The following is a 23,436-nucleotide window of genomic DNA, read 5'->3' as shown; positions in this document are numbered from 1 at the left end:
TATTACCCTTTTTGGATGCTTATCTGTACAGATTTCTGTCAATATTTGTTTATCAGATTTTATTTTGCTGGGGTTTTTTTGTCTGCATGACTGAGCAGTGTTGACGATGGAGGACTAAAGATGTTCGAGGACTTGAAATCGTGGTGAATCCTTTCAAAAATGAAACTTTTTACCGGAATAAAGTCTGTATATTTTCACAGAAAACACCCGAGCAGGTCATGTCTGTGTGCAGGTGGGATGAAGGAAAAGAAAAAAAAACAGGGCACGCGAAACACGTTTTATTTAGCCTTTATTATTTCCGATTATACATCATATCCAGTGTTCATTTTTGTCTCTCGACAGGTGGAACAGGAGGAGTAATGAGTCAGGGAGCTCTGCTCAGCGCCACACTCTGCCCATGTGAACTGACTGCTGCAACACTCTGGGTAACGTGTGGCCCTGTGAGACAAAGCAGCTTCCTCTTTTTCTTTTTCTTCTTTTTTTTTTGTCTGACTTCCTGTGCGGGCGCCATGGCGGGCCTCTGCTCTTCTCTGAAGCCAACAGTACACTCATCCATAAAGTAGGAAACACTACACTGTGGCGAGGAGTTTAGTAGTGCTTTCTACTTTATGGATGACTGCACTGTACATCCGCCGATCCTCTTTGGTCCTTCGTCTTCGCTCTTCTGCCGCACCTGTAGCCACGTCTGCAGATGCGCACACACACACACACACACACACACACACACCAACCCCCAACCTCACAGCTCAACCGCTCTAATGTGAAACCAGAAAACGTACACTTCCTGATTTGTCTCGAAACGTTTGCACGCCTACTTTTACAGATTCAAAATGGAGCCCGGCGACATCTCAGGGCAGCCCCGAAAGCAGAAATTAAAAACAACGGAGCAAAGACAAACGAACAGGCCGAGGACCACACCCGTCCGTCTCTCTGTCTCTCCCTCTTTGCGCTTTTTAGAGCAACTTTTAGCACAAACGTCAGAAAGAAACGAGCACAGAGGAAGCGCTATCTCAGAGAAGCCATTTTGTCAGGCATGAGTAAGCTTTTCTGTCTGAGCTTCTTGATAAAGTCAGGAGAAAAAGAAAAAAAAACCATTAAAAAGGACCTGCAGATAACTGGTCAGCCAAAAGCAGCACGTGAAGACATTTAGTAAAAATTAAAATATTAATCTTGTACAAGCAAAACACAAACATTTCAGTTTTAAGTTGTAAATAATAATAATAATAATCTACAACAGAGTCCATCAGACTGAAAGTAAAATTAAAGAAACATAAATAATTGAGAAATAACAGTGTGGATATTGAACAAAATACAATAAAATCCATTTCTACCGTCAGGGTACACATAATCGAACAATCAATTGACGGCGCCGTCTGTCATACTTTACCTCAAACACCTCTTTTTTAATTTTTTTTTTTTTATTTGTTAGTTTCTTTTCTCTTTCCCCCCCCCTTCTCCCCTAAGAGCTCTAAGTTGACGATTGTCCACCGGTCTCCGCAGGTGTCTTCTGTCTGTCCAAGGAGTGGATGAAGAAGAAGAAGTTGTCTCCTTTTGAAGCCTCCTCAGCCACGTGACGCAACCACAGGAAGGGGTTTAACAGTCACAGCCGCTCTCGTTCTGCATTTCCGGCCTCGTTTTTTTTTTTTTTTTTTTTTTTTTTTTTTAAGCAAAAGCCGACTGAAGATTCAGCGATGACGGAAAAGCTGTAAACTCTAACGCGCCCCAATTTAAAAAAAACAACAACAAAAGAAACAGAATTGTACTTGCTTACAATCAAACAATAATCCAGTTTATTCGTGTCCGCTCCCCGTGATGATGTCACTTCGTCCCATCTCGCTGTAGTTTCGTCCCCCCGCTGCTGTGAAGCTTGGTGAGACGGCGTTCTCGCAGAGCGAAAGGGGAAAATAAAATAGCCTCACGTTCAGGTGCCCCACGACCGGTGACGGTTACCGATTCGCTGAACTGTGACTTCTGACGCTCGGACGCCACTTCAGGGTTTTGCACAAAACGAGGCGACACGAAGGTGCAGTTAGGGTTGGCGGAGCACTTCCTGTGAGAAGATGGTAACGCTGATAATCTCACGCTCCTTCACTAGAAAACGGCTGCCTTTTTCCTGATCCTGCAGCACTTACTACTTACTGCTGTTTTATGTGAACTATCAGCTGAAGCTTGTGCTCTGGAATAACTCTGTTTCTAACCTAATATTTGACCCAATAGGAAAAATATTTGAGCTCTTAGGTCATGGCCCACAAACTCTCGTCCCCCTATCGTTAACCTCCGTGTCCTCCTGGGGGGGGGGTTATGGACCTTCCGTTTGTGTTGTTAGTGACACGCTCATCGCTAAGACTGCCATTATCTAGTGAAAGGCCCCAGGTTTCAATTCCTCCAGAAATGTAAATTTCCAACTGTAAGCGTGTGGTTTTTCATACAGCAGAACCCCCCTGGCAGGGACCCGGGTGAGTCCCCCCCCCCCCTCCAGACACTGAGCTCCCTTCATCAGCTTCAGGAGTATCACTTCCACTCCTTCAGCCCACTACTCTCTGCTGTAACTGCACATACGAGTTCTATTAGGAGCCTCCCTAATAGAATGGATTAATAATAATCTTAAACTGGTCCCCACATATCTGAACTGTGAGGCTTTCTGTAAGCTTTACTTACCAAACAGATAACCAGCCTCTGTCTGTTCAAACCAGTTGTTTCTTCTTCTTCTTCTTCCTGTGTCAGTTTGCTATCTAATCTAGGTCATCTTTAGCGGCAGAGTTTGAAGAACCGGGCCTCGGTTTCAGTTTAACAGCCAGAATGCAGAACAGTGCGGTTCTGTGACTCGCGGTCCCGCCTGTAAAGATTCAAATTATTTTAGAATAAGGGACAAGAAAAAAAAGCTGTTCAGCGCTGGGTAGTTTGGGTTCTGCGAAGCTCACGAATTCATCACTTGAAATGTTATTGCAGAAGTTAGACAAAAAGAAGCTGTAAAGAACATTTTCTTCCCTCTGCGTTATTTTCAGTTCTCCTGCCAGCGCTTTCATACGTCGTCCTTCCCATTAAAGGATTCCCGAAGCTTCTCCTGGGAGTGGGGTGATCCCTGTTAGACGACAAGAACAACAAGCTAAGAATACATTAAAAATTAAAAAAAAAAAAAAAAAACATACGCGGAGTTCAACAGCATTATTCAGGGTTAGGTTTGTGACATCACTGAGATCTGAAAATAATTTTTACTACACTTTCAGAAGCAGAGAAAAGGGGAAACGTATAACTTGTTAGTCATATATGAAAAAAAATCTGGAAAGTAGTGGCATAAATGAATAATGTATGTAAGGGTTTAAAACCTCATTTTCCTTTCTGAGTTTTAAATGCGTTAAACTGCCTTAAAACTTGTACTCGGGTATTTTATTTGAGAGGTTCCAGCCTACATCAGAGTTTCAGAACTGCTCTCACACGCCTCCTTGTTAGGCATTTGCATTTTAAGTGAGTTTCGAGTGATTTAAAGTTTAACTTCATTACCACAATAAGTCATCTGATGAAATGATAAAACCAAACATCCTAAATGATAGACAAAAACTGAACCAAAGATTTTGCTTAAAGCCAAGTAGCCTGACTTGGCACAGTCTCTACACCCTGTTACTAGTAAAAATTCAATAATTTCATTTTTATCTGTGGCTTAAAAGATTCATTTATAATGCTAATATATTATTTAAATAGACAAAAAACAAGCTAAAAACAAATTGAGACCCTCTTAATAGGTCTTTTTTTTTTTCTTTTGAAGGGCTTGTGACAGTAAGAATATTATTTTAAAGGTTTTGTTAGATGCTTTTTACACAATATAGTTCTTTAAACTGCAAATCATCACAATTGTTTCATTGTTTTTGCTCTTAGTTGTATACCAGGGACTAACATGGGAACTTTGGGAGAAACAATGAAACAGACACGTTTCTCACTTCAGTGTAAATTAAACATCGTAGGATCGTAAAAAGCCACAAATTTGTTCCGCTTTCATCCTTCCCCATCTCCTGACCTCTGCTGTGTATCCTGCCGCCCTCCGCTGCCGTAAACTAACCGACACCCCTCGTTATCTGACAGATAAACTCCCGCCGTTCACTCGGTCGCGCTTGAGCCGTGCAGGACAACGATCCCGGCCTCCTGAGTTACACACGGGCCTTTCCCAGCCCCACGCTGGCTCTCCAGATAGACTTTATCTGGCCCGTCAGCCATCCCCCCCCCTCCACGGGGCTACAACCTGGTGCCGACGCCACCGGGTCGCCTTGGCCCTTTGTGGGACCTGCGGGCCTCACGAGCTGAGTGGAGCTGCTCGACACGGGCTCCTGTGGAAATGCTTCTCTCTAAACTTCTCTCAGATCAGTCTTTAGATTCCAGACCCATTTTTAACTCTTGTTTAGCACTTTATGAATTAATACCAAAGGACACTTTTATTTTGATGCATAAGTCAACAAACCTTAGCAGGGCCCCATCATTTAGCCAGTTTGGCCAATAAAACGGGCAACAATACAAGAAGACATGCCGGCCTTGATATAAATCTTTAATGACGCGTGTTATAATGGAACAGAAACGGATAAATGGGGTTAAAATCACAGCAGGACAAAATGACATCTGTGGGTAACGTTTTGAGCAGCTTTGAAACTCGTCTTCACACCAGATTTATTCGACTCGACAGCTTGAACGCAGGCGAACAAAGCCAGGCCATCGCTTGCGAACGGAATTGAAAACCCCGAACACGGCGAGCTGCTCTTGGTTCTGTCGCTGCTTTCTAATCGGCCCAGGAGAGGAAGTTTTGTCAGTTTTCTGAAACACAAGCTTTCACACAGATCAGTTTGAGGATGTGTGTGGGCCTCTGGTGATAATGTCCTTCTCTCTCTCTCGCCCCCCCACCCCCCTTTCTATGACTTCCCTTTCTCCATTTTATCCATGCCACACTAAGCACATTCTGAGGTTGAGCTCGTGAAGCTTTCTGTGACAGAGGTCACCGAGCAGCCGAGGCGCCAGAAACGCGCGGCGAACACCTCGTCTTCTGAGCCGCCACTTTCTGTGTAACTCAACAAGTGCGCCTATCCAAATAAGGGCAAAAGACGAGCACCAGAAAGGTCTCGCTGGTGTGTGTGTGTGTGTGTGTGCGCGCGCGCGCAGTGTTTGATGTGTGGGAGGCAGCACATGGGCGGAGCTGAACGTCTTCCTGACAACGCCTGCGGTCGTGCAGAAGCTCAGTTCTCGGTTTTGTTTTTAGCTGACAGCTTTCGCAAAATGACTTTATTCACGTTTAAAGCCAGAAAAATGGAAAAAAAAAAAAGTTGCACTGTTGGTGAAAAGTGAGTGGCTCAGTGATCGTGAAGCTGATCTATAGATGCTCTCACCGAACTGACAGCCACAGCAGGGCTCGTTGTTCAAACCGTCTTCAGGACTGTCCCCCGGGCCTCTGGGTGGCAGTGGGACGAGCTCAGCACGCTCTGTCGGAATAACCGTGCAGGTTTTTCTGCGTATTTCTGAGAATGAGGAGCGAGTGTTTGTAATGAAACTACAGTGTCTGATAAAAAGCGCTGTGAGCTGAACCATGAATGAAATTTGGTGACAAAGCTGAATTGGAGTTGTTAAAGCTGAGAGAACCAGAACACTAGCTACCTGGTAAATGGAGCAAAATGATAGCTAAAAGCTGAAACCAACGAAATGCTAGGCAAAAGCTAAAAGTAGCCAAACGATACCTAGAAACAAAAACCTGCAAAATGTGTATTAAAGCAGTAAAGGCTTAGCTAAAGGTTGCAAAAGGCTAGCAAACAGCATCAAAGGGTTATCTAAAAGTAGCAATGTGCAAGCTAAAAGCAGCAAAAAGGAAGCTAAAAGTAGTTAAAGGCTGGCTAAAAGCAGTAAAGGGTTTGCTAAATGTAGCAAAAGTTAGCTATAAGTAACAAAATCCTAGCTAAAAGTAGCTAAAGGCTGGTTTAAAGCAGCAAAGGGTTAGCTAAAAGCAGAAAAAGGCGAGCTAAAAGAAGCAAATGTTTAGTTGAAAACTAAAAGTTACAAAAGCCTAACTAAAAGCTAAAATAAGCCAAAATGTTAGCCAAAAGCTCAAAAGGCTAGCTGAACTGCTGCTAGAAGCAGTAGCAAAGGCCAGCTAAAAGCTCAAAGTAGCATAAGAAGACAGAAACCAAATGAACAATAAAAACCAAGGAAAACAAGTGTGTGAACGCTGACTCAGCATCCACACAACCGAACAGCATCTGAGAGTAATTAGTTTTATTTCAGTGCATATCTGCACAGAGAGGTGACGTGCGCTGCACATGAAAGTCCTGGTTCCACTGCGGTCGTCGTGCTTTCACGTGGAAATGACATTCAGGCCTGGAGCAGGAAATGAAGAAAGAGCAGATAAAAGGCAGGTGGTGAGTGAAGAAACGCGGCGAGGCTCGCGACAACATCAGGCTGCAGAAAGCACAGCGTGGGGGGGCAGCAGATGCTAGATAGGCCTGATCAACACCTTCTGCGGCTCAGCAGAGACGAGTGGTTGTCTCAAGACAGAAGAATCAGACCTGCAGGTGCAGCTCGGTTGTTGACCTCTGACCTCTGACTTCTGTTTGGCAGCAGAACAGTAGGAGTATATTTATAAGTTGTAGTGGAAAAAAAATGTCTGAACCATAAGTGGGAGAAGTGTCTGGTAGGAGAGGTGACAACTTAAAGAGCCTCCACTGTCCGTTTAGAAGAGAAAATTCTGAGTTCAGCGTCAGTGAAAGTAAATGGGAGCTTGGATGTGCTATCTTAGCATTCTAGGGGGGATAAGTTGAACACTCTGTGGTAAAAATCTTCTAAAATTACTAAAAAAAACAAAACAGTGAAATTGTTTAAAGAGTATGTATCAAAATAGCAGTTTACCCATTTATAGCTGCTGCGAGTCGGTGTCTTAAAAAGGTTACCGCTACTCTTACACTCAGTTATGTACTGATTTATTGTAAGCATTTAAATCTTTTTATTTGACTTTTTACGCACCTTTACAGGATTATGAATTAGAATTCATTCAGTCAAATATTTTGTTCACGTAGTCCTGGTATCTGTTTTTCATGTTTACGCGTTCCTCCGTCCATAGTTCGTGAAAACGGTTGGTCACACGTCTCCCTTGTTCTGTCAGCTCTAATAAACCTGTGGGGTTTTACTGAGGATAATAATCTCTGGATCCGGAGGATAAAATCAGAGCTGAACAAATCCTAGTCGTTCAAATGTCCGATAGTTGGTTGGAACTCTTTTGATCTACGTGTGAACCTGCACCTGGACCACGCTGAGCCAACCAGGCGTGTTGGTGGTATTTCTGATGGTCTTCATTGTTACAGTTCCTTCAAACCTTTCTGTTCACAGGAATGTTCAAACACTTTCATTATTAAAGAAACACATCAGCTGGAAAAATCTAACTCATTATTTTGGATCAGATACAAAAAAAATTTCACATTTCATAAAACACTCATTAGTTTAATCCCCCAGAATCCCCTCTGGCCCGCTCACCTTTCTGACCCGTCTTTTATTTCCACTTTTAAAAAACATATTGGTTCTTTTAGTTTGTAAAATGATTGACACCAGCCAGAAGGTGTCTTCAACATCAAATCGTTCAGGTTTACGTGAATGCATGTGTGACATATAAAGAAGTGGTGTTTTATTTTGTTAAATTTCTGCATTTTAACATTGCAGATCAAATTTTAATGCTTCGGTTCTAGCCCTTTTTATTTATTTATTTTTCTTTTGATGAATTCAATTCAGTTTATTTAACCAGTCCTTACCAATTCACAACAATGGTCATCTTGGGGCACTGTCCACCAGAGGAAGGAAAATAAATAAATATGTATGAATCCAGTTACAGTCAGTTCAGCCACAGGGTGTCAGAAACTGGAAGTTGGTTCCACAACAGAGGATAGCTGATAGCTGAAAGCTCTGCCTCCTGTTCTACTTTTAGAAACTCTAGGAACTGCAAGTAAACCTGCAGTCTGAGAGCAAAGTGCTCTGTTTGAAAATATGGAACAATAAGACCTTTAATATAAGATGGAGCTTGGGATGTTTATAATACAGGATCACAGCAAGCCAGGCATGAAGGGATTAAACGCTTGCTGCAGGTTTTCTGCATCGATTTGGAACAAGATGTTGTTAATGTTAGTGATGTTACGCAGGTGGGGGAGAGGAGTTTAAAAGCAGAACATTAAGTCAGGCTGATTTTATGTCTCTACAACACCTTCAGTCCCATGTAAGTGACTGGATTCATCAGGCTTCATGGATAAATAGAACAGCGTATCGTCAGCGTAAAGTTAAACTGCATACAGTGCTTCTTTTTTTTTGTTGGATAAAGCCTGTATTTTTCTCAGTAATGACAATGCTTCTGATCAAATAACAATAATTTTTTTTAAAAATCAGCGAAGTGGGAGACATGAGGCGAGTAACAGCTCTGACATAAAAGTGCCGCGGAATCTTCCTGACCTGGGTTTGGGCATGTTCCCAAACTCCTCCGAAACCCCTCCGCTTTATTAACTTTCTGTAACACGCAAGCAGCTTCCTCGTATCTGACAGGGAAACAACAACAACAACCACAAAATAAAAGGGGGACACACACACAGTCAAGTTTCAGTCATTCTGGGTCACAGCGATCGTTACGCCTCGCTCCCTGCTTTCCGTTTCATCCGTCTTTGTGGCCTTTCCAGAAGCGCAAAGAAAGTGGGACAGCTTTCCTGGCAGCGGAATGAGGAGCACGTTTCTTCCTTATTTTCACCAAACCTGAAGTCCAGTTTTGTTCTTTCAACCCGCCCACTGAGTGTTGATCCGTGGAGCAGGAAGTCGTGTCTAATCCCCGCTCTGAAGCACTCGTTACCAGCAGAGAAGCAGCAAACCAAGCCGTGCTCCTCATAGATCTACAGTCCTGAGTGTGCGTGACCTCAGGTACTTTGGTGGGGGGGGGAATGTGAAACCATACTGTAGTTGAGCCTGCGGCCATTAAATGCAGCACAGCAGCCAGTGAACCTGAGCCGCCATCCTGTCCAGGTGAGACGGAGTGGGAAACCGAGAGGTGCTTCACGGTTCCACTGTTTGCTTTGTGCTCATGGACAACAGGGAGGGAAAAACAAAAAAAAGTAGGTCTGTACAGCTTGGTCAGTGGTCCCCTACCCCACCTCACCTGCTGTGCTCACTAAGTGTGTCATTCAGAAAAACTAGTTAAAGGCTCCATCTTGTGGTCTACGTGATCAAATACAAGGTTGCTTCTTTAAACGTCAAACTACCCCAAACTGGTAAAATGTTGAAAAAGGATAGAAGTGCTGAACTCATCTCCTGACAGGGAAGACCTCGTGTCCTTTGGGGGTTAATAAACCAATTAAAGGCCCATCAATCCTTGAGTTTTAGACCAAGATCATCTTGAGAAATGACAAGAGTTGTAGGCTTTTTTACCTGTAAAGTAACGTCATCGTGAGACACTCAGAGTATGCTCTGAGACAGAAAGTGTCAGAAATACACCCTCCGTTCATCTGGAGCCTCCTGAATATTCACGGGCGTTGGCCTGTTTCCACATGAGTCTCAGGTCAGGCCTGCTGTCTCCGGCCTCGAGCTGTGAGGTGATGAATCCCTCATTCGGTTAGGCAGCGTTCAAAAGATGGAGCGAACCTGCGTCAGCTCTCCTGGGCTCATCCGAAGGTTAGGAATCCAGGATTATTCCCAGAAAATGAGCCGATGGTCTTCTGAGGGGCAGAATGAGCAAAGAGGCTCTGATGCCAGGCCAGATAAATGCCTTATTCTTGGTGTCAGATAACCTCTGAGGGCATATTTTAGATGTTTTCTGTGTATTGATTGTTTTTTTTTTATTCACCAGCAACTAAAGGCGAAACAGTCTCCCAGCTGTCAGAAAGCTTTTTTATTCATGGTTCAGGAGAGGATTTTGGAGAAACTATTTGACCCTAAATGTGAGAAACACTCTGGTTGGGGACACTTTTCTAGTGACGGGCCAGTTGAATTGAAGCTTTGGATCCCAAAACAGTTTTAAAAGAAGGTTGGCTTCATCCTCACTGTGACGAATGACGGGTGAAGCTTCTCTCCAGGTGCGGACCCGACTCTGGATCACCTGGATTCTTGCGCCTCACCGAGTTTAACCCCAGACGGGAAGGAGTTCATCAGAAACAAGAGGGTGGAGAAAGAAACAAACCTCCTTACTTTTGACTGTAAGAATCATATTTGTCATTATTTGTCTCAAACATTTGACCAACAGGGGGCGCTGCTGAACATTTGAAGCCTGGAGAAATTAACCATTTTTAACGTTGGTTGGCTGGAATCACTACACCAGAGGACCCCGCAGGCTTTACAGTCTGATTTCATCCTAAAATAAATTCAAGATAAAATAAAAGGTGATCCTAAAAGCTTTTAACACCTTCAGTCCCCCTGATAACAGATGATTATTGCCTAAAAGGAGAGTTTTTTTTTTTCCTTCAATTTTGCTGCTGCAGCTAACTCTTGTTCTTTAGTTTCCCCCTGAGAAGAGCTTCGTTTGAGACTCTTCAAAGTAAAAGCCCAGTGCTTCGGTGTCACCCTCTGTAAAGAGTGCTCATTCATACCAGCCAACAGTGACCTTAGTGTTCAAAAGAGAACCTAAAACACGTCTTGAAAGGAACAGCCGCCTTCAGGACATCGGAGTTGGACAAACTAAAGAAAAGACGTGGCTTTTAATGTGGAAACTCCGCTCCAGACTGCAGGACTGAAATCCTGCAAAACAGTTTTTGTTCGTGGTGACTCAGGTGGACCAGGGGATTACCAACATCAGTCAACGCTCGTTTCCTGGACTCTGCTCCTGTCCGCTCAGCTGTAGGCTGTTACTGGGCGCTTCTCAGCGCCGCGTCATCCTGCTACCTTTCTCACTTCGCCTCAGGCAGAGAAGCAAACCATTTGTTTTGAGAGAAACGTTATAGTGAACGTCGTCGTCTTTGGCTTCAGAAAAGGCTCCTTGTTGGCTCGACTGAAACAAACGCTTGCAAAGGGAGGATGAAGAGCAGTGGTTTGTGTTCTGGTTCCTGACAATCGTTTCAAATTCACACAAAATGTTTGAGAACTGGAACTGTGACAGCGACTCATACGCTTTACATAAAACTGACCTTTATTTCCTTTTTCTTTTCTCCTTTTTTTAATGTAATTTGGACAACATTCACAATGAAAAAAAAGAAACAAAGAACCAAATTCAAGCAGCTTTCTTAGACACGACAGGTGTGTTTGTGACAGTTCTGATGAGACATTAACCGGAAACAGACGGGGTTATGTCTTCACTGCTGTGTCTCTGGATTTGTACATCACTCCTCTGCTTTTCAGCTCGCGCACCACACCTTTTACAGAAAAGGAATAGTTAAAAAAACAAACAACAGGTACGTATAGTAACTGAACAGCCAAACGTTTGCAGTCTCAGCGTGTAAAGTTGTATTTAAACGTACCTGAAGGAAGTCTTCCTGTCACAGACACGGCGTACACACCTGGCTTGAAGGTGCCTGGAAACCAGAACACGTGAATAAATACAACGTTTTAAGATGGCAGAAATTACTTAAATGAAAACAGCGTTTGCACATCCAGTCTCCATGAATTATAAACATCTGTTTAACGTAAATGCTTGAAATACGCAGAAATATTGAAAGAACTGATAAAAGTGCCACCACAGAAGAATGGCCTGGGCTCAGAGAGCTGTTTGGAGACGATCTTTAATGAGAACTAAATACAGTTTGTGAACCTGTAGTTTTCCATTATGCTGACAAACGTAAAGGAGAAAACATTGTGGTTCGGCTGAGACGTGAGGACTTCAGAACTCACTGGAGTTTGACCCAAAAGGTCGTTGCTCGAGTGACTTCTCCTTTTGCAGAAGTATCCTAAAAACAATTTACTCTCTCTCTCTGTGGTTCTTTGTTCAGGTTGGGTAACTTAGAAAATCCCCAACAGGAACATTATGGCAAACACTGACATGTAAAACTGACAAGGAAGCGAAGATTACCCGGTGGCTCCAGGTGAATCTGTATTTTTGCAGTTTTAACAATCTGCACCAGAGTTGATTTTTTCAGCTGGAGAATTATCTTTAGGATCTGCATTTTGAGGCTACCCTTATGTTAGCCAAATTCTGAGATGCAGCAAATCTCCCGTCGGAGTTTTACTGGATTCTGATTGTTTGTGACTGAGTGACCAGCTAGCTGCGTGGCTGGGTTTAGCGCAGCCAGTTTTTCAAATTTACAGCTTATGTTCATATGTACGGCTTGGAAGCTTGATTTATAGCTCTCCAAACTCCACCCATAATCTATCGGAGTACACTTTTGAAATGAATATCTGCAGTTTTGAGCCAGATTTTTTAACTATTGTTTTTTTTTTTTAATCATCGGAGTGGTTTTCAGACCGGAAAATTTAGGACTGTAAGCTTGGATGTTTTCTGTGCAGGTGTTTATATATAGCTCTAGCACTCTTGGAACGGGTTGGAGAGGCCCGAGAAAAAATTTAGAAGGGTTCGAGACACCTGCAAGAACCCTGCCACTATTTTGAGAAGAAAAAAACAAAACAAAAGTTGCACAAATTTGATTGTGCTCAAAATTCAAGCAACGAGACTGCAAATCTCTGTGACGGAATGGAGACTTCCTTGCGAATGTTGTTTGCAACAACAGTTCCAGCCCAATGAGGAGCTGGCTTTGCACCAAACACTGTGCATCTGAAATCCTTTGGGGAGCCAATCAGGGTCTCCTGATACATCCACAGAGAGTAAATGTATTATGTTCTCAAGATTTCCCCAGATCTAAAGTTGAGCATTATGTTTGTCTCGATGCCAAATCTCGAGTGGCTATCAAGCATCAAATGCAGACGATCATGGAGATAAAACCTAACCTCCATTAACTCTAAACAAGAACACAGAAATACACAGATACACAACGTTACGTACAAAAATAAACAGCAAGTATGACGTGTCAGAAGTACCTTAATTGGATAGACCAGCATTAACAATGCTGTTTGCTTTAATATCTGGTTTTAGAAGATTTTTATGAAAAGAATATCATAATACTATACTACACAATATACTTTCCTAGCAAGCAGAATGTGGTTGTGTATTTTTACCTATTCTCTGCCATTTAGCCACCCAGCTGTCTTCAGGGCTCATCATGGCAATGACACTGTGAATAAACAATCAATATTAAAGTGCAATTAAAATAAAAATCTGTTTGTTTTGACCAAAATGCTTCAGAAGTTCTAAAACACTACAGGGATAATCAGGTTGTTTACCCATCAAACGAGGAGCTGGTGCATTCATAAACCATATCTCTGTTCCCCTTCATCTGAAGGTACGACTCACAGTTATCACAGCCGTCATATTCAAACTGGTCGATGGTCTAAAGGGGACAAAATGCGAAGAAAATCAACATTTGGTACACGAATCAAATTTTACAATAACGTGAAAATGCAGACTAAAGGTTGCGCGGCTAGCAGGGTTAGCATGAATTTATTTGCGGTGAACTAAAGGTTTACCTTCACTAAAGAACAAAGCAGACAGGCCCGCAGATGGCGCAGATCCTTTGGTACCGTTTCCAGTGCCATAATTTACGACTGCTTTACAAAAAAACAAGAAATACTGAGAAAATATCAAACCGTCTGATGTTTGGAATGTTTTCGAGTCGCTGCGAAATGACGTAACAAGAAATCAAGCCCCGTATATGAGGGCGTCCTTATTTCGCGCCTGAACAAAAATGTTTTTCTTCTCTTTTAATCCACTAAAATAGATATTATTAGGATAATATGTTAATGTTTTAAAACTTATTTAAACCATATGGATACGATAAACAAATAAAAGGGAATAAGTCATGTAAATACAATAATCTGTAAAACAAAAAGCGAAAATATAAAATAATAATAAACACAAGAAGCGTATATATTTAAATTACTATTAAAAGCATTTAAGTATTTAGAATCTCTAACAGGTTTTTTAGTCACTGTAATGTTTTAAAGAGCTGAATAAAACACAGACATATATACATATAATGTCTGGAATAAAACCTCCACAGTGAGTTCAGAAAACCTAAATTATTGAAAGGTACATACCAAGAAACTAAAAAAGTCTAAATATTGACCTCTGCCAAGTGAGTATATTTTCAGTAGTGGTTCTTTGTTTGTCTGTGCACCAGATTACTCAAAAGGTAATGAATGGATGTTGATTATATTGAAATGTTGAGGTTGTCACAAAGTACAAATGATTAAATTTTGGTGGTGATCAGGATCACGTTCCAGGTTGTACCAGTTTTTAATGACCCTACGGCTTAGACCGAGGTTTGGGCTCTAAAAGTGCTTCCAGTTGATTATTTGTTTTAACCTACATCAATGACATTTTCTTTTTCATAATTCACTGAACTCAAATAAATCTTTAAAACAATATGAGTACTGTTTGTAAAAGAAAAAACATTTAAAAAGTCTATGCATAAATAAAATACAATTGTTTCATGCATATCAAATCGTGGCGGCTATAAGGTTGTTTTAGATGGATTATCAGTGCAGAAACACTTTTTTTTAATATCTCAGCATACTATCATCAACACAATAGCGATGAATGCAAACAATTTCATAAAATAACAATGACCTAAACACCCAGAATAAAATAAGTAAATCAAATTCTAATAAAAAATGCTTTATTTGCAAAGAAATCTTGACAAAGTTTAGACTCTATTAAACATTAGAGCACAGTAATGGAGACCTGACTGAGTCTGGACTCTGGACCTCCGCCCAGATCCTGGTGTCATGGTGAAGCAGAGGTACTGAGCTGAGGTCCACCGGAGAGGAGGGCTGCAGGTGATCTGAAAGGCAGAATGATGGTATATTTATTTTAAGGACAGGGGCCCAGTATGTGTCTGAGAACCAGGACAAGATCACGAGACGGGAGTGACAACAACAATAAGCCAAACCTTAAACTCCACGGGGGGGAAGAGATTTTCAATTAACCGAAGAAAAAGCTTTATGTAGTTTACCTGCTGTGAGTATGTGACAGTCCCACTTATATCTGTGGAAAATACCAAATAAACCTGCTGATACAACACAGGTTTATATATAGTTCTAAATGATATTGTTTTATTAGAAAACCTGGTTGAAACCATGTAAAGATCTAAGAACAATCATTAAAGGTTTGTGACCATGACAGCCTCACTGACGACTGAAGCTCTTCTAGAGTTTTAGACGCCACATAGTGGCCTTTTTCTGTACGCCATGCCGTATGAGAGAGGGAGATTCATCAGTGGTTGGCCTGACTGCACAGGAGAGGAAAACCCTTTACTGACTACTAAAACGTTCAGTAGTTTTTAGAACAGCCTGAATACCTTTTAAAAAAAGAAAGTGAATTGCTATTTTAAGATGCTGCTCATCCTAATGTGGCTCCCTGGGACAAATAGATGATCAGAAAATGTTCTGTAAACTCATATAAATTGCAGAACTGAAACTAAACTAATCCTCCTACCACTACAAGGACTGATAGTAACTGATTTAAAATAGTTTACCAGCTTTTCCGGTAAGAAACAAAAAGGATAAAACTTAAACCCAAAGCAGCAGAATTCCAGAGGATTGCAAAAGTGTAGAAATTTTTTTCCTAATGCATTCTGGAGACTCCCCAAACATGTTGCAGAGGGTGAGACTAAAACTGAACGCTCTGGCCAGCGAGAAGAACCCTGATGCCGGAGGCAGAACCACCACCTCGCATCGTGCCGAGAACACCATCCCCACCGGGAAGCACGGTGGCGGCAGCATCATGCTGTGGGGATGCTTGCCATCAGCAGGGAAACTAAAACATAGACAGAGCAAATGAGGGAAACCTGCTTGAGTTTTCCAAAATCGTGACACTGGATTCCAGCAGGACACAATGACCCAAAGCACAAGGCTGAAGGCAAACAGCTGAAGGTCCTGGAGCGGTCCAGTCCAAACCCAGACTCAGGTCCATAAGCAGCACCCATCCAACCTGAAGGAGCTGCAGCAGTTTGGTGGTGAAGAACAGGCAAAAACTTCAGCGGTTAGATGGACCGAGATCATGAACCTGAAGCGCCAAAGTACTAACTTTAGGCTCTGACTAGATACGGCATGAACACACTTTTAAATTCTGTATTTTTAAAGATTATTTCACAACAGGTATCCCTCCCATTTACACGAATCAGTCTGGAGCAGGGGTAGGCAATCCTGGTCCTTGAGGGCCACTATCCTGCATGTTTTATTATTTCCCTGGTCAGGTGTGTTGGAGCAGAGAAACAAGTAACGAGCTCCAGTGTGTTTGAAGGAGCTCCTAATGAGCTGATGGCTCCGTTGCACATTAAATTAAAACCCTGGCGGTTGGATACAGATTCAGTTGAAGACGGAACCGTTGGACTTCCAACAGTTCCAACGGTTCGGGAACTCACCGCCGGTTCCAGGTTCCTCCGCCCAGGTACGGTCCATGTTCTGCTTCAGGCAGCTTCACTGGAAATTTGCAGGAAGAAATGCGAAATATATATTTATATATTTGAGCCATCTTAAATAGCGCCACACCTTAATGTAATAATGCTCATGTTTTAAACGGGAGGGCCTCACAACCAGCCGATAAGCGCTACGTGCTAATAGCTAAGCTAGCTGCGCAGCAAAAATTAGCATTTTTGTGGCACCTGGTCCTGAAAAAACTGATAATTAATATAACATTTAATCCTATTCATTTTAGAAGTTGTACAACTTTTGGTTTCTTAATTAGATATGCATTTAGGTTTTCTTAAGCACTTAATTGTCAAAATGGGCTTTATTAGCTTAATTAGCTACTTTGTACTAAGGGCGTTATAATGCCAGTTAGTTTAGCTTCATCTAATCTAAGCCCGTTTCCAGATCAGCGGAATAAAACATGGACGAGGCCATCAACACCAACATTTTCCCAGCCAAACTCTGGCGTTTGGTGAATAGTCCGGGGCTCGGAGCCATCGGCTGGGACAGCCACGGCGAGCTGATCGTCGTCGACCAGCAGCTCTTCCAGAAACACGTCCTGTCCCGCGGAACCGACCGGGCCGACGGCTTCAAGACCGCCAACTTCTCCAGCTTCGTCCGCCAGCTCAACCTGTACGGCTTCAGGAAGGCCGAGCCTCCCGCGAAGCAGCAGGGCGCGGGGCCCGGCGGCTCCCGCCATTATTTCTACAACCCGAACTTCAAGAGAGACCACCCCGAGCTTGTGGCGAGACTCCGGAGGCTCACGGCGGGGAACAAGGCCAAGCTCCGAGCCGGCCTGGACGTCAAGTGTCGGTTTTGGAGTCCGCGGCACCGCCGGAGCTGCGAGGGCGAGGGGAGGACTCCGAGGAGAAGTGAGTGACGTTCAAAGTCTCCCTTCGGCTGCTGGCGGCCTGTCGAACCACGAACCCGACCTCCGGGACGGTTCTGTCGTGTCTGTGTTGCAGAAAGTTCGCCGCTCCGGCCCGCTGCTCACCCTGATCCGAGCCGAGCCCCGCCGCCTCAGAGTGGGACCCCGGTCCCGGTCCCGGTCTTTGCTCCGGTCCAACACACGCCGTACTCCGGAGGAGGGGCCCCCAGCAGCGCGCAGGTCCAGCAGGGCTCCCTGAGCCGCGGGGGCAGCGGGATCCCACCTTTCACCAGGTTTAACGCCCAGAATGATCAGTACCAGCCGCCCTACTACCCCTCAGGTAAGACTTATCAAAGGAACATTTCAGCCATTTTCATTGGTTTCTGTATAAAGACTAATCTTACCCCCGTAGTAGCTTCTTGGACAATTTAGAGAAAGATTTGGATTGCCTCTTTAATCCTCTAATGTTCATAGGTAGCAGTTCATATAAACACTATTTTATCAACTTTTCCACTGCTGTCAGCTTTGTGATGCAGTTATAGCACCAGCAGCTGCAGCATGAACCAGAATCTCCTAATATATCGGCCGAAATAACCAAGCACCGTGAGACTGACGAAGGGTGTGAAGGTTTGAACCGCTGTAAAATTGGAGTAAAGACGCCAAAGTCTTCTTTCAAAGTGGAGCCAGTGGGACAAGACATTATTCAGCTCGTCGATAAGGTCTGAATGGACCACAGAGTTAAAAACAGACAGGGAGCAGTCATCGTGTGACTCAGTGGACAGTTATCAAAACGGGGACCAGTTGTCTCGTTTACAGCATCACGCCTGAGTCGTGCATGTTATAACTGCACCAATTAACACAAAAAAGCTTCTGGAATATCCTTCCATAGGTGAGTAACCCTACAGTACCTAGCCTCAAAACATGTTGACACATGGTAAATCTGTTCACACCGACACTTTCTGAAACGGGTTATTGCCTTCTTAATACAGCTGTAATATTGAAAATTTTACAATCTGTCATGTGAATGCTGTTTTCAAAACCTTTACACCACTGTCAGTTTTGCAGAAATATTCGATAATTCTTGTTGGACGTCACCCCTGGATGTTTCTGTACTGTCTTCATCTCGAAATAACAGTAGAAGTCTGTGTAAATAACTGTGTTGTGCAAAATTGACAGCATTGCAAAGAAAGCCATAATAAAGATAAAAGTCAGATGGGTAAAAAATGCGCTTAATAGAAACTTTATTGTGCTCGGAGAATTTTATATTACCATATTTTCCAGACTATAAGGCGCACTTAAAAGCCTTCAATTTTCTCGAAAAACGACAGCACGCCTTACATTTCGGAGTGCCTTATATATGTATGAAGTAGTAATGTTTGAGTACGACTTTGGCAAACATTGGTGCAGTATTCTTCCATGAGTTTTGAACTGTTTGATTATCTTTGTGATCTCTCATAGAGGGATCATATAAATGCTGATACAGGCGAACCAGCTCTGCTAGAGCAGCGAAATCGTCCATTTCGAATGGAGCGCCTTATAGTCTGGTGCGCTTTATATATGACGAAAGTTGGAAAATGGATCATTCATTGACAGTACGTCTTATAATCCAGTGCACCCTATAGTGTGGAAAATACGTTAGATTGTGTTTAGGAATGAATTCAAGTCTGCGGGAGCTGAAACGCTTCCTTTGATCATTTCAAATGTTTTATTTTGTCTGTTTTGAAGTTTGCCAGTGCTGCCGGTCAAATCTCGTCCAATCAAACGTACCAAGCCTGCAGACTGAGTTCTTCTCTCCTCAAAGGTACTATCAGGTAGGTGGACAAGAGATCTCATCTTAAAAGAAAACTTATTTATTTTAAATGCACCCTGTTGGAGTTTTTAAAAAAATGTTTTAGGCGAGTTATCTTTGTCAATGTGTTTGACCTGAACCAACCCTTGCAGGGTACCGAAATCCAGGAGGCGAAAAAATCCGACCTCAACTTGGACGCAATTTTCCAGATTGCAGATGAGATGATGCAAGCTTCGTCCGGTGGCCAGATGGTTAAAGTCCAGACCCCCAATGACCCGGTCAACGCCACAAAGCCGTCCCCTGCTGCCCGTGAAAATAGCACGGGCACCGCGGCAGCTAATGCCATGCCCGTTGTAGTGGCTGTGTCCTGCATCCATGCGTACACAGACCAGGAGTCTGTCACTTTAGTGCCCAAACAAATGCCAGAAGACGCCATGTTTGAGGTAAGGCTTTGTGCCAGTCACATCCTGCGTACAACCCTGGTTCAGAAAAAGTTGGGACGTTCTATAACATGTAAATAAAAACAGAATGCAATGGTTTGCAAATCCAGTAAACCTACATGTATTCACAGTGGAATACAGTAAACATATCACGTTTAAATTAAGAAATTATTGGGGAAAAACGAGGTAGTTTTGAATTTTTTAGCAGCAACACATCTATAAAAAGTTGTCTCAGGTCCATGTTTCCCTCTGTGAAGCTTCTCCTCTTCTTCTAACATCAGTCTGTAAACATCCAGGAACTGAGGAGAGCAGCTGCTGGAGGTTTTGGAGGGAATGTTGTCCCATTCTTGTCTGATGGAGGATTCCAGCTGCTCAACAGTCCTGGGTCTTTACTTTAGTTTTAGATTCATGATGCACCAAATGTTTTCAGTTGTTGAGAGGTCTGGACTGCAGGCAGGTCAGTTCTACTCTGAAGCCGTGCTGCTGGAATGGATGCAGTTTGTGGTTTAACATTATTATTAGGCAAGAGATTCACCCCCATACCATCAGAGAGGCTTTTTACCTGTGCGCTGATAACAGCCTGGATGCTCCCTCTCCTCTTTAGTATACAGGACATAGTGTCTGTGATTAAAAATAAAATAAAAAATCAAACTTTGATTTATCTGACCACAGAATAGTTTTTCACTTTGAGTTTTAAACAAGTTTTGGTCCACAAAAGACAGCGGAGCTTCTGGCCGGTGTTCACTTATGGCTTCTTTTTTGATTGATTAGAGCTGTGAGAGATTTCTCCAGATTCTTGAAATGTTTTGATGATATTATGAACTGTAGATGATGGGAGATTCAGTGGTGAGAGCAGCTGTGTTGGACGGTTTGGAAACAGTGGGACTGACAAAAAGACAGGAGACAGAACTGGAAGTGGCAGAGCTGAAGATGTTGAGGTTCTCCTTGGGAGGAACAAGGATGGACAGAATTAGGAATGAGGTCATCAGAGGTACAGCACAGGTTGAAGGACTGGGAGATAAAGTTAGAGAGGCCAGACTGATGGTTTGGACATGTGCAGAGGAGGGACAGTGGGTATATGGGTAGAAGGTGGTTAGAGACACAGCTGCCAGGAAAAAGACAAAGAGGAGACATATGGATGCAGTTAGAGAGGACATGGACGTAGTTGGAGTGAGGACAGAGGACACAGAAGACAGAGTTAGATGGAGGAGGATGACTCGCTGTGGTGACCCCTGAAAAGGGAACAACCAAAAGAGGAATAAGAAGATTATGATGATCGGATATTCAGTCTTCCCAATTTGCTGTTAAGGAACATTTTTCTTAAATTGTTCCTCTACTTTTAGACATTTTTTCAAAGACCGGTGAACCTCTGCTTGTCTTTACTTCTGAGAGATTCAGCCTCTAAAATGCTCTTTTTATCCCGAGTCCTCTTACTGACCTGTTGCTAATTAACTGAACTAGTTACAAAATGCTCCTCCAGCTGTTTCTTATTTATACCACTTACTTTTACAGCCTTTTGTTGTAAAAGTTAGTGCCCCATCTATTTTTAAGATGTATTGCTGCCAACAAAATTCAGAATTACCTTTTTTTTTCATAAAACAGCAAAAATCTATTAGTTTAAACACTTGACACGTTTACTATGTTCCACTGTGAATGAAATTTGGATTTACTTGCTTTGCACATCACTGCCTTCTGTTTTTATTGTCATTTTCCACCACACCCCCACTGTTCTGGTGTTGGGGTTGTACAAAACCACTGGGTAGAACCTCTGACCACTTTTGTGACGTTTCTCTGTGCCCCCTGCAAGGCTTCCGCTCTTCAGGAAAAGGATGCAGAGATCGTAATTGTTGAGGTTAGCAACCAAGTTGGAGATATGAGTCAGAAGTAAAGAGCGTGGCAGGTCTTTAGGTAAGACATGATGGAGCACAGGCGGAGCACCTTCAGAGTACAGTGGAAGAGTTTGAATATTTGGATACAGATTCATGGACTCTTGGTTGTATTTCTCATTTAGATCTCAGCTCAATGGTTTGATTGGTCTGTTACAGGAAGGCTTGCGTCACTCCTCCACCTGATCTTTACTTACCAGAAAACTCCATTTTAAGGATCTGTCTAAAAGTTGGATGTTTTGTTCTAAAGTAAATCTGTTTTATTTGTGCCCGAATGTGTTATGTATACGTTTAGTTTTGTTTTTCCTTTTTTTAAACTAGTTCAAGAAAAGTAGAGTGATGTTCTTGTTTTAGTATGACGTTGAATTATTTGCACCATTTTTAAAATGCATATAATAACCTTTGCATATTTATTTTGAACACGGTATCATCTCATATGAATTTGTGATATTTTTAGGGAGCTTATTTATTTTGTGTGACTCTTATTACATTTTAATATGCAGGATTTGACCATTTGAGTTAAACAGTGGTGTTTTTTAATAAGTTTAAGCAAGACTTCTGTGAAAGTTAAGCTGAACATATGAAAGGATTTAGTAAAACTGTGAGTACCTAAAGTACTATAGACTTCTTGTTTTAATGTCTTAGACTCCTTTTTTAATATTTCTCTGTATGTCCTCACGGGGGCGTTCTTTTTAAAGCGTGCAATTGTCATCCTTTAAAAAAACACGTGGATTTATGAATAAAACAAAGTGTTGTTTGCAGCTGAATGGTTTCCTCCTTTGTAGTGCCTCACTCCTGCAGTCTGCTCTGTGGACACCAGGGGGCGCCGCTCCGCTGTTTGAGGCCCGGCTCCTCCGCTCCGCCCCTTAGAGCGCATCATGCTGCATTCAGGGTCGCTCGGAAATTGCGCCCACAATACCTGAATAATATTTATATTTTTATACTAATGTATTATTGTATTTTTAGCGATTTGTTGGATATAGAAAAGTTTGAAAGAGACGCGGTGCTTGATGGTTCTTTATCTTTAGAGTTAATTTGAGGTCAGGCGTAGAGAAAAAAAAACGTACTTGAGTAATACTAGTGATGACGTATATAATTCATGCATCATTACATTTTTACACAAATATATATTTTGTTTCCTTTGTGTAATATATATATGTTATTCTTTACAGTAGATTTCTAGGTGTTATTTTCTTTTATTCTATGAAGTTTTAGAAAGTGCCTCGTGTCCGTCGGCACGTGAAGGCGTCATGACGGTGAGCAGGTAGAGTGACAATGAGATCCCGGGGGAGCGACAGACAGTCTGGGACAGAAACTTTTGGGTCGGTGTTCAAACCCTTCTCTGTCTCGGTCCTGTTACCACCTTAAACGGAGACTACACGGGGCAGGAGGACCTCTGCTCGCCGCTCATCTCAGTGTTTTTTTTTTTTTTTCCCCCTAGTTGTTGATAGTTTTTGATGATCCCTCGGTGTTCTCAGGAGGGTCGGCTCTAATTTCTCACACGGTGCAGAGGAGGCTCTGGGATCGGTGAAAAGCCTGGCTGTTCACCCCGCAAACAACGATTTGGTTTCATTTGAAAGCAGAAAATAGGTCGATGGAGACGTACGGTCGCCTCATTGGTTTCAGTTTAGTTACAAAGTTATAAATGAAGAAACTCAGGAGTCCGTTTGTTCCGGTTAATAATTAGATAAAACCGAGCACACAACTGAACCACTTACAGGAATTTTTTGGGGGGTAGTTTCTCGGCTGTAAAAAAAAAAAAACTTCTTGCACAACTTTTATCTGCCAGCATGACTCGCAGCTCCCCGGCGGCAACCTGTAGCTCAGCCTTTGAAGTTCAAGTCGTGGCTCGCGAGCGTTTCGGGTGGATTTGTCCAGAAGACGCGGCGCCCACGGGACGGGCTCGGGTCTGACGCGTTTCTCTCCCACAAAATGTGACTGGGAGACGCGGGCGACACGACAGGAAAAAAAAACCCAACGCGAAACCCACCGTGACCTGTGGACGGGTGGTGGTGGTGGAGGGGG

At 42.8% G+C, this 23,436-nt stretch overlaps 2 protein-coding genes across 4 annotated transcripts; one reads left to right on the top strand and one right to left on the bottom strand.

Annotated features, from left to right (window-relative positions):
* Window positions 1–11,078: 11,078 nt before the first annotated feature.
* Window positions 11,079–13,664, bottom strand: supt4h1 (SPT4 homolog, DSIF elongation factor subunit). The gene is made up of 5 exons (XM_017412561.3): window positions 13,486–13,664; window positions 13,243–13,349; window positions 13,078–13,133; window positions 11,430–11,483; window positions 11,079–11,324 (listed from the first exon to the last, which is right to left on the bottom strand). The coding sequence occupies exons 1-5, from the start codon at window positions 13,552–13,554 to the stop codon at window positions 11,257–11,259; spliced, it is 354 nt and encodes a 117-aa protein (XP_017268050.1). The 5' UTR covers window positions 13,555–13,664; the 3' UTR covers window positions 11,079–11,256.
* Window positions 13,665–16,307: 2,643 nt separating this feature from the next.
* hsf5 (heat shock transcription factor family member 5) lies at window positions 16,308–22,175 on the top strand. 3 transcript variants are annotated; one of them, XM_037978963.1, is made up of 7 exons: window positions 16,308–16,408; window positions 16,834–17,300; window positions 17,394–17,636; window positions 19,022–19,107; window positions 19,238–19,528; window positions 21,333–21,433; window positions 21,571–22,175. In XM_037978963.1, the coding sequence occupies exons 2-6, from the start codon at window positions 16,850–16,852 to the stop codon at window positions 21,411–21,413; spliced, it is 1,152 nt and encodes a 383-aa protein (XP_037834891.1). In that variant the 5' UTR covers window positions 16,308–16,408; window positions 16,834–16,849; the 3' UTR covers window positions 21,414–21,433; window positions 21,571–22,175. The 3 variants fall into 3 exon arrangements, with proteins under 3 accessions (XP_037834891.1, XP_037834890.1, XP_024860911.1); XM_037978962.1 differs by having other exon boundaries at window positions 21,537–22,175; XM_025005143.2 differs by having other exon boundaries at window positions 21,333–22,175.
* Window positions 22,176–23,436: the final 1,261 nt, after the last annotated feature.

The sequence above is a fragment of the Kryptolebias marmoratus genome, linkage group LG13 (assembly GCF_001649575.2).
Source record: "Kryptolebias marmoratus isolate JLee-2015 linkage group LG13, ASM164957v2, whole genome shotgun sequence".
NCBI classification, from domain to species: domain Eukaryota; kingdom Metazoa; phylum Chordata; class Actinopteri; order Cyprinodontiformes; family Rivulidae; genus Kryptolebias; species Kryptolebias marmoratus.
The sequence above is the reverse complement of the archived record's forward strand: the minus strand, read 5'-3'. Positions and strand labels throughout refer to the sequence as shown.